Source organism: Phasianus colchicus, chromosome 12 (genome assembly GCF_987193195.1).
Source record: "Phasianus colchicus chromosome 12, bPhaCol1.hap1.1, whole genome shotgun sequence".
In the NCBI taxonomy this organism is placed as follows: Eukaryota; Metazoa; Chordata; class Aves; order Galliformes; family Phasianidae; genus Phasianus; species Phasianus colchicus.
In genome coordinates, this window is record NC_143447.1 from 18,473,428 (window position 1) to 18,487,035 (window position 13,608).

The 13,608-nt window shown below is 42.2% G+C and overlaps 1 protein-coding gene across 5 annotated transcripts in view; it reads right to left on the reverse strand.

Annotated features, from left to right (window-relative positions):
• Window positions 1-166: 166 nt before the first annotated feature.
• The window catches only part of INTS14 (integrator complex subunit 14), a 30,477-nt gene continuing 17,035 nt past the window's right edge, over window positions 167-13,608 (reverse strand). The window contains exons 4-15 of one of the 5 annotated variants that reach the window (XM_090149165.1): window positions 12,515-12,693; window positions 10,527-10,793; window positions 8,646-8,753; window positions 6,650-6,805; window positions 5,359-5,477; window positions 5,111-5,253; window positions 4,637-4,729; window positions 2,972-3,116; window positions 2,612-2,745; window positions 2,396-2,514; window positions 1,978-2,043; window positions 167-996 (exon numbers count right to left, since the gene is read on the reverse strand). In XM_090149165.1, the coding sequence (XP_090005291.1) occupies window positions 745-996; window positions 1,978-2,043; window positions 2,396-2,514; window positions 2,612-2,745; window positions 2,972-3,116; window positions 4,637-4,729; window positions 5,111-5,253; window positions 5,359-5,477; window positions 6,650-6,805; window positions 8,646-8,753; window positions 10,527-10,748 (1,557 nt within the window). In that variant the 5' untranslated portion in view covers window positions 10,749-10,793; window positions 12,515-12,693 and the 3' untranslated portion in view covers window positions 167-744. The other 4 variants (XM_031587848.2, XM_031587847.2, XM_090149167.1 and 1 more) reach the window with 4 other exon arrangements.

Here is a 13,608-nt window from a genome sequence, read left to right on the forward strand (position 1 = left end):
AGTTCAGTTGTTTGCTTTTTCCCTGAATGCAGTAAGCCGTATAATTTATTACTTAACTCTCATGATAAGCAGATGGAGTCTAACCTTCACCAAGTCGATGTTTTAGGCATGTGCATGCCTAAGGTTGCACACAGCAAAGTTGCTACGAGAATGGAACAAAACAAACTTCCTGAAGAATTCCTTTTTATTAAAATTACACAAATTAAAAATTTGTCTCAAAAGATTAAGTTACTTCCACAAGCATAAGCACTGCACTGCCAGTGGTGTACATTATTGCCATACAGAGTAGCAATTAGTGATAACACCTTGAAATCAGCTGCATGTCTGATCTTGTGCAGTGATTCTCACACATTTTCTCTGGACTACTCAAATCCGTCTGTAAAATAACAGTAGCTGCCTTTTAGGATGTTTTTACCACTGATTTCATTTATACATCAACCACATTTGGGAAAGGCTAAAAGCCACAGAAAGTCTGAGGCCTGTGATGCTATGTTCTCTGTCTCCTTACATGCAACTTCCACCCACCATCCAACACTCCAATCACTATGGAACACTTTCCAGAGTTTCCAGGCCTGACTGAAGCTACCACAGACTAGCTACATGTATTTGGAGAGCACTAATGCAGGTGAAGGACCCTGTTATAATGGGAAGTTCCAGTAATTAAAGAAGCCATAGAAAGTAAACAAGACAAGAAAATTCGAGTGGCATGAGTCTTAACCTAGAGAATTTCCCAAATTGGAGACTTTACATTCTTTCAGTGCCAGTAGTGGGAAAGTCTGTCTGCAGAGGAGCAATGTTATGATCATAGGCAGTGTATTCTGATGCCCCAGTACTTGCCACTTTCAGCTGCTGAGCAGCATGTGTGAGCTGAAACGCCGCGTCAGGATGAGCCGTGTCAGGGAGCAGGGTGCACTCCCGCTCCAGCATGTCTGCCACACCTTTCAGGAGGTCCAAAAAGCCAAAGGCCAGAGCTGCCTTTCTCAAACGGTTAAGTTCCTGCAAAGAACAAAAACTTCTTTTATACTATTTCTTATTTTTAAATGCAAGCTTATTCACTTAAAGGAAAATAACCTGTGTTAAGTGGAGCTGCTGCAAGATGCCTAACTGCTCATGACAAGAAAACACTTCAGGGTTGAGGATTACAGTAGCACAGGCAAATAGCTAGGTTTCCCTTCATCCCTTCTTAGAAATTCCTTACTTCTCCTTCTTTGTGCATTCAGCTATTGTGTGTGCTTGTTTTGTGTCCCTGCTGGGAGTGGCTTCCAACTTGGACCTCGCTGATTGTCGCCTCTAACCACAGTGCCCAGAAAAACATAATATGTATTTTTCTTCATTGTAAACTATGATGGGTGTTTGTGTGCATTTAGGAAGTGTATTCATTCTTCAGGTCTCTGGGGACTACAATAATAAACTGCTTCAGCACTTTGCTTACAAGAGGAACAACAATTACCTCTGGCTACAGCCTAGATTATGGATTTTTATGATATGGTCAAAAGTGCCTGGAATTTTCTTTCTCTGCTTCTCTTGGAGAAAAAACGTAGGATATACTTTCAGGTTCAGATTGACACTATGTTCTTATTCCTCTTTGATCCCTCAGTTTATTTCTGCCTGGACAAAAGCATAAAATCTGCATGTAAGTTCACTATCAAAGTACCAGGGTGACTCTGAACAAAAGCATAAGATCTGCACTGAAGTTCACCATCAAAGTAGCAGGGATCATGAGGGCCACCTGTAAATGTGACATGTCTATCACCCTGGCAAAAAATGTGATGACAGGAAACCAGACTTCACTGTCTCTCTTTAACTAGTCCATAAAAAGGACCCAAGGTGTCTCTTTACAGAACAGTGTGTGCTTCTGCAGAGCTCTTCAAGCCCAGCACAGAATGAACACCCCACAGACACAGACAGTACTTGCTCCTTAGATGCACAACTATCACTACGGATCAAAAATTCAGGTTGGCCTGTAACAAGACTCACTTTATAGAAAGTCTGAGTTTTTTCAGGGAGTTTCCGTGCATTTCTCAAGATCTTCTGTACATCAGTCTGCAAAAAGGAAAGAAAAGATCTTGTCAACTGTTGGGTAAGCTGCAGAAGAATGTTCACAACTACTTATTGATAAATAATCCTGACCACTGACGAGACTTCAGCTCACAAAGACTGAAATAAGCAGTAATTATATTAAATCCAATAAACAAAGCCAGATGCAGCTTTCATTAAACAAACTATGCTTTCTGATTGCATTTTAATCATCGCGTTTTACAGAGGCAGTTATTATAAAAAAGAAAGGAAAGCAATAAAGCAATTACATCAAGTGGATGAGACACACACAGACTCCACTTTGCTGCTGAGAAAGCTGGTGCTGATTAGAGTAAAGCATCAAGTCCAAGATCTGTACCTGGAGGCCACTCGGTTTAATCCACACAGTAACGTTCTGTGCATAACTGCGCTTGTTTTTGGGCTGCAAGGGGAAAGGACTCTTATTGTCATCATCTCCATAAGGATTTTCTTTAGCATCTAGGAAATAAAGAGACTTCATGAATAAGATCTGGCAAGGTCATTCATGCAAGAAAATGCTCAATTCCAAAGTTACTGCAATGAATGTGACCAGTACCTGAAATAGGGCCAAGCTGTGCCATCTTCCCTAGCCACGGAAGGGGCTCAGGACCAGGTTCAAAGAGTGACATCATGAGGTTTGATTTCTTCTTGCTATCAGCTTGTGAATAGAGCATCCCATACCATTCTGGCCTATTGAAAAGAGCAAATCCCAAAGTCTGAACACTTTCCAACTGTCCTAACACAGAATGTGCCTTTCTTCCACTGTGTGGAGAGTCACTATTTGTAATTAACACTGGCAGAAACATGTCTACAGTTAAAAATCCATGGCTTTGCCTAGTGATGCAAGTTCTGTAGAGGGTGAAGCATAAATGAGCAAAGTAAGAGAGATCTTTCAGGTAGACATCCAGCTCCATACCCCAACTGGACGACAGCCACCATGCCTTCCACTTTCAGGCTCCCATGTAACAAAACACAGAAGTTGGGAATCTTCCCAGCAATTTGATTAGCTGAATTCTCATCTTCGGTGTCATCTGTGATCCCGGGTCCCACCTCATCACCTTCTGGGGAAGAAAAGCAAGCAAAGGGACAACATAAATTCAAACACACTACTTCTATTCCCACAACACTACCATCCCATATCCTCTGCCACGAAGAACCTTCAACCCAAAGCTTCATTCTGCAAATATACTTTTTAAGTGGCTTCCTTTCTTAGGAGAGGCTGCTGTTTCCACACTCAAGCTATTGTGAGAACTGATGGTATTGAAATAACAGATTTTTTGGACACAACCACCAGTGCTTATCACAGCAGCAAAGACTGAAGAGACTCCTAGCACTTCCTAACCTTCCAGCAACCTGGTTGCAGCTGCCCTCTGATCTACTCACAGAGTTCTTTGTACAATCATTTCACAGCTTGTGCCAGTCAAAATAAGCTGCGTTAACCAAGATTCATATTTTTATTTGCTTGTTTATTGAAGTTACCCAACCCATTTCATGAGAGGGCAGGTAATCCCAGACAAGGGAGCAAAAAAAAGCAACCAGAAGTGGCAGTGACTGGCAAACTCTTCTGCTTCAGCTGAATGAGACTGAATAAAAACAGCTCTATTCAACAACATAACCTTCAATAAACACTTCTCTAGAACAAACGGCTGTTAACTGTTGGGACAAAGTGACAATATAATGTTATATGATTATTCTACTGGATTCTGATCACAAAACTTCACACATTTAACAAATAACTCTTCAAATAAACCTCTGAAGAAACTAGAAGTGAAATGCAAAGGCAGCAAGAGTGGCAATTAATAACACGGCTGCTTCTGAACCAAAGCATCCTGAATTTCAAGTCCACCTCTCCTACACAATTTGTGGTCATTACGAGAAACTTACTGTGTTTTAGCAATTGGAATACAGCTGTGATGTAACTGTTAATATATTTTAAATTGAAAGGCCTAGCAGGATAAGAGTGCTAATGCAGACATAGAAGCACATCTGGTGCTTTCACTGTTCTTTATCAAAAGAAATCTCAGTTTCTTTTAATTCCATTCCAAGACCTTCACAAAAGGACTTAGGAAGCCCTTCTCAGCAGACAAGTCGCTGCAAGCCACAAAATGCTCAATTGTTCTTGAAGCCTGCACAAGTTGTTTGTAGAGATTCATATATACTCAATGAGCAGCAATTAATGCTGAAGAACAACTGAGCAATCTAGACGTTACTCAGATCAGATTTTTCACAGCAAGAAATCATTCCAAGAACCATTTAGAAGCCAGTATTAATTATTCATCTCACACCACACACTTTATGACCCATAAGTACTTGTAGCTTTAAGTTTAATATTCTCTACTCATCACAATGATATAATGACACTGTTCTCTCTACTAATTCACTGCTTTGTGTACAGATGATTTTCCAAAGAACACACTGTTCAGAAAAGGACAGATCTTGTGTTCAAGGTTTTGATCTCAATGCAAACATGTAAACGTGTCCTTAGAGACATTTGGCATAAAGCATAACATTTCCTTCTCAACAAAACCACTACAGCCATTAGAGGGGAAGCTTAAAGAATTTGGTACAAGAATTTGCTTACCTCTGTTAAGTGCAATAGGCAGTACCAAGTGTCTGGATAAGACAGGAGGGCTAGAAATATCAGCTATATCTACAAACCCAACAATTTCTAGATCTGTGGAGAGACAACAGGTTTAAGTCAGCTGAATGTATTCAGAGCCAATTCAACACTGCTTTTTACACGACTAACTTTCTGAAGTAGTGACCAAGGCAGCACAGCAGAACCCTGACCTTCACTGGGATAGTAAAACACAAGTATTCATATATAATATCATGACATACATAATTTCCAACACAAACACACAGTTATCCATGAACCACATTGCCAGACAAACACAGAATTGTCTGGTGCCACGCATACCAAGAAACTATATCATCAGTGATCGATCTTTGCAGAAAGAAAGCAGGTGAAACAGTAACTACACAGGATAAGATACAATAGTGAAAAGACTGAAATCAAATGTATTTAACTAAAAAGCAAACAAAAATTTGTTACCTGTATTAATTGCTTTAGGAATGGGGTCTATTTCCTCATCTATAATGAAAGGTTCTGGTCTGGGAAATACTTGCACATCAGATGTTAAGTGGCCACACTTCAGAACAGCATGGAACGGCGTATAAGCCAGGTCTATTAGCTTTCTAGAACAAGGAAAAAAAAAAGAGATCATCAGGTATCATCCATTCTTTTTATGTTACATTTGTTTTCTTTACTGGAAATCTCACAAAGGCACACTGTCTACTAACCCAAACATAGACTGTACATTCTTCAGGCAAAGGGGGCCATCAATGGTAAAAATTTGTCCTTCCCCATTGTTTAGGTCTATGAGCCGTTCCAAGCAGTCTAAGGAATCTGTGCTCTGAAGCTGTACAAACAAAGCAAAATGTTTTGGTTAAGCTTTGTTTTCATTCATTTTACTCTGACTTTTCTTAACCAGCATGTTTTCAGAGAATATAAACAACAAAGCAAAATGTTGTTACCTTACTCCTTTCTGCATAAACCAATATTCTTTGCCTCCTAGGAAATGTACTCCTTATGTTGCATTTACACGCAGATACAGTATTTGGACCAGAAACACAAAGTAAATTGCTTTATCTCATTACTGCTTCTGCTTCAAAAGCAAGGTTCAAGCAACCAACAATCACAGAAGCTCTCAGTCTTCAACAGCACAGGAATGCCTTAAATACCACATCATTTTATTGGTAATTCTAAGTCTCCAGCTCCTTCAGGACAATACAGTTTATGAGAGAAAAGATATATCTTTCTCTTGGAGTTTCATGAGAATGCTTGTGAAAGCATTTCAAGTTATCAGTAATAGATTTACTTCAAACATTGTACCAATAACTGATGTGTAAACAATATTTCAACCCATTGCTTAATAGAGAGGATCAATCTTGATAGAGACCCTGAAGATGAAATATCTATTGAACCCCTAAGTAGAAAATCCTTCTATCCATGACAGCGTAGCTGTCAAGATAAAAGCAAAGCTATTAATAAAACGTAAGTTAAGAAACTTTAATCTATATGAGCTTACTTTTAAACGTTTGTATTTAACAGAATTCTAACTATAGCAGATTTTTAAAGCTAGTACAGAGATTTTCAAAAGATTCACTCAAAATGAACAGAAGTTGGCTTGAGCACTCTCTCCTGGAGACTCAGAGTTCTGCTTATTCAAATTTCCAAACAATTCTGCTGTTTTAAGTGTCAAGCATCTCTGCAACATAAGTCATTTATTTAGGAATTTAATCAGAAACTAAGTATGGATAACAACATAAATAGATAAATAGAAACTACATAATATTCTCCAGGAAGACACTGATACGATTAATAAAGATAGGCAACTTTATGACTGCAATACTAACCTTCAAAAAAGATACTACCATTCAGTTTTACCAAATAACTACCTTAAATACTGAACATCAACTAAGCTTTAAGCACAAGAATATCAAAGTGTGCTTTGTGCCAATCTAATTATTAGGTCAGATAAGAACAGTAATTAACCAGCATAACAAAGAAGATACAAGCTGAAGACATCACCTCTTCGAGGTTTGCCATGCACATGACATACAGCTTGGAAGGGAAAGGGAAAGGCAATGGAAATCGATTGCTTTCGCTTCGCTGGTTGTGAGTAGCTAGTGAGTGCCGCAGGGAGCCTCTGCCGATCCCCAGGCAGCCATCAGTGACAAGGACAACCTTGAAAGAGAGAGACCAGATTAGCATTTTCAGGCAGGGACGTGTTTCTATCTGTAGAGGGCAACTAAACACCACCACGTTGCAGCAGCCTTCCTAGCAAAACACACTTCTATACTGCAAACCCCTACTTACCCTGCGGTTCCTCTGCTGAAGAGCAGAGTAAACTTTCCAGGTACATAAATGAGAAATAATAGATGTAAGCTCTGCAATTAAATTGCACGCATTATAAACGTACACTTCATGTATTAAAGCTAAAGTTGTACTAAAATTCAAATTCTATAGCTAAAAACACACTGTGGTCTGCATGAGTATAGTCATTTTTAGGTGTAAGCTAAAAGCACAGTAACCATACAGCCAAAAAGCAGCCTGCTGCTGGTGGACTCAGGAGCTTCAGGTTTACCTTCAGACAGAAGTTAAAGCCAACCATGACCATTTGTTTGCAGAAGCTGGAGGGCAGCCCAAGTTCCACTACAGGCCTCAGTAACCATTCAAAACATAGAATGTATTACTTTAATTCTTGGCTAACAAATACAGCTGCAGTATTCTCACATTTTGTAGAAGAAGTCAAAAATGCACCTTCTTCCATTCCACGGCAAGTCTACAGTTACTCCCTGTAGAAATCTGCCCTAGCAGGTCACCCCAAGTAACAAAACCATATACACTCAGCTGAGACCCAGTCGTTTCCAGAGGAGTAAACAGCTCCTCTTTCAAAACAGCACAGCAACAGCAGGCATTATTTTTTTGGCTGAGAGATAAGGAAAATCAAATCCAACTGAATCAAGTGTGTATCTGTTACAGCCAGATTTTTACTAACCATCTGATCTGTTGCTCAGCAGAAATGCTTTTTACTGTTACAGAATTCTGCACAGTACATTCCCCCCTGCCTTTCATCACCCAATAACCTGAAGTTCCAGTACAATAAAACACGACACAAATAGAAGATGAAATTGCTGGGAACTAATCCATGCTTGGCTGTTACATCGTTCCAGTTCTTTGTGTTGAATGTCTGCTTCTCCAGGGTGCCTTTTATCCTGGTTATATTACAAAGTATTGCCTAGACAATAAACTTCCACCTCTTTCTCCTAAAGGACTATTGCTTGAGAGATGTTCCCAGCCTACTGAGCTGCAAAATTAAATTGAATTAAATCCTGACCCAAAGAGCAACAGGGTCTTACCATCTCAGAGAACTGGGGGCTAACACTAGATTTTGCCATGAGAGATGGCAAATTCAGAAAATTGAGGGCTAAAAGCAGAGGCAGCAAATTCAGAATGCTGGAAACTGCTAAGATTGGATGGACTGTGCGAGCAGATGCACACCGAAATGACTCATCAGGGAGAGAGAACAGATCAAAACACAGCCAGCAGTACTGTTGCCTGAGATCTGGAACTGTTACAAGTCCTAGCAATCATCAGGTACAAAAGGACAAAGGTTACTGTATGTGTGACTGTACTCTTTCCAAACTGACCAGGGCTCCTGGGACAGAAGACTGCATCCAGATCAAAAGCCAAGCCCCCTAAAGAAGGCTCTAGGGCCACATCTTACAACACACAGAGAACACCACTGATACACAGTGTCCCCAGACACTTCTCTCTCTCTCTCTCTCTCTGCAACACACTTCGACATAGAACTATCTGGACTTTTGCTGCTTAATGCTATAATAAATACTACTTTCTGTTTATATCCCAGATATATCCAGAACAATCATTCTTAGTCTTTCTGTGGTACCAGTAGCTGAGTAGTGTGAGTATTCCAAATTTTCAAATTGCATTCTCTTTTTTCAACTTCCAGGGAACACAAAGAATATGTGAGATAATAAAAACAGTGAAAAATCAGTCATACCTGGCAAGGAATTGCTGCACCCCATTCCTGCTGGACAATATTGCAAACCCCAAGTAGTGCTGACTCTAAACAGGTTTTGTCATAATCATCCATGTTACTTAGGGCTTCCTGTAAAGACAAGCAAATGATTGGTCACTGCTGAGTAAAATATCTCTAACGGGAAACCTAAAAAAGTTATTCCCAGTTCTCTGGTAAGTCAGCATTTTTGCTTTGGTTTGTAACACAACTGCACTGCAAAACAATATAAAGTGCTGTGTTCTTATATATGACCTGCACAGTTAAAAAAGAAACAGTGAACAATATCTTGAGAGAACTATGACAACTAACTTTGAAGGAACTAATCATTGTGAACACAGGTCTTAGGGAGAAAATAAAAAGCCTCAAAGAAACAGTACAGTTGGAAACTGCAGCAATGTCTAACAAAGTATTTATTTTCAATTCTATTCCAGCCTTTAAGGAACAATAACTACTTGCATTCAGGAAGAAGATTACCATGAAAAAACTCCAAACACAATGCAAACCACCACCTTATCTCACAAAACGAGCTTTATTTCTTTTCTGCACAAGGCCTCATTAATGAGTCCATGAAGACACAACACTTCAGAGTACAAGGTGTACTGGCCTCACCATACAGCCCTAAGGAATCTAGCTCTATAAATCCTCCCAGGTGTCACAACAACTCTAACTTCTAAGAGATCCAGAAAGCAGGCCACAACGAGCTTGCCTAACACTCTAGTGGAGAGAAACAGAAATCAAAACTTGTACTATCATTCTGTTTCTATAACCATAAATAGGCTTTTCTTCTTATAATGAAAACTTCGCACTGAACACAACAGTGTAAGAAGAGTGCAGCCGTAAAACTAACAGGCTGCCTTGTGGCAGTGATGGTTTTTTTGGCTGGGATTGTTTAGTCTGGAGAAAAGCAGGCTCAGGGGAGACCTCATTGCACTCTACAACTTCCTGAAGGGAGGCTGTGGTGAAGAGGGGTTTGGCCTCTTCTCCCAGGCAATGAACAGGACCCGGGAAATGGCCGCAAGTTGTACCAGAGGAGGTTTAGGTTAGACATGAGGAAAAACTTTTTCTCTCAGAGAGTGGTCAGGCACTGGAATGGCTGCACAGGGAGGTGGTGGAGTCGCCGTCCCTGGCAGTGTTCAAAAGGCATCTGGATGAGGAGCTGCAAGATATGGTTTAGTAGCTTGCGGAAGCAGTGGTAATGGGAAGATGTTGGACTACATGATCTTATAGAATCACGAGTTTGGAAACGGCCTATGATTCTATGTACCATTTATTGTTAATAGTATACACAGTAACCAAGTATGTATCATTTTGAGTGGATTCAGAAACATCTGGTGCCTTACAGCATTCATACAAAATGTCCCTCTCAGGCTCTTTCCCTTCCACAGTCCCCCTACCACCTCTCACATCCTCCAGGCCTAAAATCACTTTCTCCTCTTTTTCACTCATTTCACCTTCTACATACCATTAAAAGCACCTTCGCTCTACCAAATCACTTGACTCAAAAACATTTCAGATGTTCCTGTCTGCTGCCTCCTATATCAAGAGTAAATCAACGAGGACAGAAGAAAACACGAATGTCACAGAAACACTGCTGTATATACAAGCTTCCTCAGGCAGCCTTCTTCTCCTGGTTTTCTCCATCCCCACTTTTAACTTAATTGACTGCACTTGAGACATCACCTGCAAAGGTATAACTTGTAAAGTAGCGAGTATTTTATCTTTATTTTAAGGATAGATGAAAGCAAACAAGGATAAAACACTCCATTAAGACACTGTGGATAGGACAGCACGAAATCACACCGTTCCACTGTAATTCCGAAACAATACTGACAACTGATTGCTCTCAGGTTCTGCAAACCCTACCTGCAGCGTGTTGTAATCTCTGGTGAAGGGCACCATCAGCTCCCAGAGCGACGAGAACACCACCAGAGCTGTGAACTCCAGCTTGTAGTTGGTGGCCATGTGCTCGAACAGCATGGTGAGGCCGTGCACCGCCAGGTGCTTTCGCTGGTACTCCTCAGAGCCCTCCACCGACACCGGCCGAGTCATGGAGAGCGACACGTCCATCACCACCACCGTCGGCATGATGAGCTGTTCTTCTCAGCGACCACAGCACAGAACAGCGATTCACTGAGAGAAGGGAGAAAAAGACCACAAACGGTTACTGGAACACAGCCGCAACGGCACACGTTGCCCTGGCCGTGTCAGGATGGCCCCATACCCACCCTCTCCTCTGAAGAAAGGCAAGCTACAGCTGTCTTACCCCCCAGAACGCGGCTTTAGCACAAATTAAACCAGCAGATGAACGGGAAGCAGACGGTCCGGGTGGCTGCGAGGGCCTGCAAGCGGTGTGCTAAGCCTGGGGGGGCAGCAGGGGCACCCCGCGGCCGGGAACAACCGCAGGCCCCCAGCAGGCCTCTCTACAGCGAGTCCTCCCCACACAGCCCACCCCGCTCCCACCCCGGGGCCATTTGCAGGACAACACCGTGCGGCAGCGCGGCGCTCACCGCAGCCATCGGTCCGCCGCGATAAGCGTCCCCCGGAACGGCGGACCGCGGCGAGAAGGGCCGGGCTGCACGGCCGCCCCTCGCGGCTCCCAGCCGGCTCCTCGCACACCTCGAGCGGTGCAGAGGGGAGCCCAGCACACCCTGCAGCCCCTTCGGGACCCGACGGTGGTCAGTGGGGTTTTAATCCCGCGCTTATTGAGCCCGGTAGCTAAGCAATCCCACAGACACCTCAGCATTGATGCCAACAAATCCCCGCAGCCCCGTGTTTGAAATGTTACTGTAGGAAATATCCACGTAATTTTCTAGGATGGTATCTCTGGTAAAGCTGGTTTTATTCGCGATTGCAGTGGCGGGCCTCCTGCAAGCAGGAGAGCACCCAGAAAGCAGAGTTACATCTTTTATTCCCTATTCCCCGACGCTGATCTCTTACTCCCCTGGTTCCCCATTGGCTGAGTGCTTTAGGTTCACCATCTTCTGGACGCTTCACTAAACATGGAAACACTGGGCAAACATAAATTTTTGCTGCATAAGCGTAAATCTGTAGTTAATTAATTAACTTTTCCACACCTGATCATTATTTTGCGGATATCTGCTTGTCCTTCTTTCTACACAGATAAGCTCGGGAGAAAGACAGGAGTATCGTGGTGCTGCCTTCACACCCCAACCTGCTCACGGACTGAGACAGTTCAGCCTTGTGTAGAGGCTTTGATGTTTCTTTGATGTTTGCTAAATCTGTCTTTCTTTTGCTGGCAGTTTCTTATCCTAACAGAACAGCTCTACAATATGTTTTCTAATCCCTAACACACTGTGCTCGCATTGTTTGGAACATTTAACAACTATTACAGCTTGGCAAGAAAGAATTAATCACATAATTCAGTAATAATGTTTCTAAAACACGCTGCTAACATATATAGTATTTTACTTCTTAGATCAACTATTTCTAAGGATAAGTTACTGAATACAAATGCATTGTGTTCCACTTCTTCAAACCAATTGCTCTTTTTAATATCAAATGCAGAAACAACACTCCATTCCCACATTACCAGCCCCACTCCACTCGTGGCAAACAAAGCGAGGTGTTCAGTGTCCCAAGTAAGGCCTCAGTGCAGCTCTGAGGAACAACTGCAGGGTCAGCTCCCAAACACACAGCCAAAAAAGTCATATGCTGCTGCCTGGGGAGGTCTGCAAGCACATGCAAAGCCCAGCAGAGAAAGGGAGATGTGAGGAAGGGAAAAGCGTGCTCTAAAGGGACATTGTTGAGACAAGGAGGGCAAAGAGACGTGGCCCTCATACCGAGGGACTGCAGAGATGGAGGCACTATGAGGAAAAGCTGCAATCACTCACCAGACATCAGGGGGTCGACGGGATCACACTGGGCCCAGCTCATCCCAGTGCTGTTTGAAACACTTGGCCGAGTTCCGCACTTCTGCTAACAGCTCAGGTCCAAAAGGTACTGCAAACACTCAAGTCAGGCCCTTACAGAGAGAAACTGCAAGCAGAGACTTCTGTGGGACTAAAGCAGACTGAACAAAAATGTGCTTTCAGAATTCAAACACGGTCAGAAGGAATTAAAACCAAAACTAAGTACAGAAATGGAGCATTCCCAGTATTGAGGATGAGAACTGTTTGTGTAGGTCTCCCTCAAGTGCCCAAGAAACAGCCAGCACCTCCTGGTGATCCACTGTGAACTTCATGGAAGATTAGAAAGCCCTGCTGCAGCACATGTTACAGGTGGCAAAATGGATCAAAGAAGAGACCAAAACCTTAAACACACTCATCCAGAAGCATTTTTCCCCCTAAAAAAAAAACAAAAAACCAACCACATCAAATACATTGATTACAGAAAACAAGCTGCAGTGAAGCTCAAAACTGATATGAAAGGAAGTCAAGAGGAACTCAGCAGAAGGTGGGATCTTGTGCATGGAACTAGTCAGAGTGACAACAGATCATTTATAACTGCTGGTTTCAGTAATCCTCCCAAGAAGAATTTCCCAATAAACATGAATAAATAAGTGCAATAGGAGGAGAAAATAACCAAGGGGAAAGAAACAGCCATAGGAACATGGCCCACTAGTAGTCCTGTAAGCAGCATATGGTGCCTGACCTGCATCAGAAACTCAAGACACTTTGCACAATTGGAATAATATTATCTTCATCAGTATATCAGGAACAATCTATAATTTGATGCCAGTACTGTGGAAGAGTACTGCAACAATTAAAAAAGATAGCTGTATATAGAGAATAGGTTATGAAGGAGCATCCCCTGGGCTCAGGGACCTCCTTCTTCCATTGCAGTAAATACTGAGTAAGGATGAGGGGTATCAGTGACCTCTGTTGAAAAGCCTGAGTGTACTGTTGCCATTCAGAAAACAGCTTGCTTCTCTGCATTTTCCAGTTCCCTGCAATAAACATGCTGATTGGAGCTAGATGACCATGAA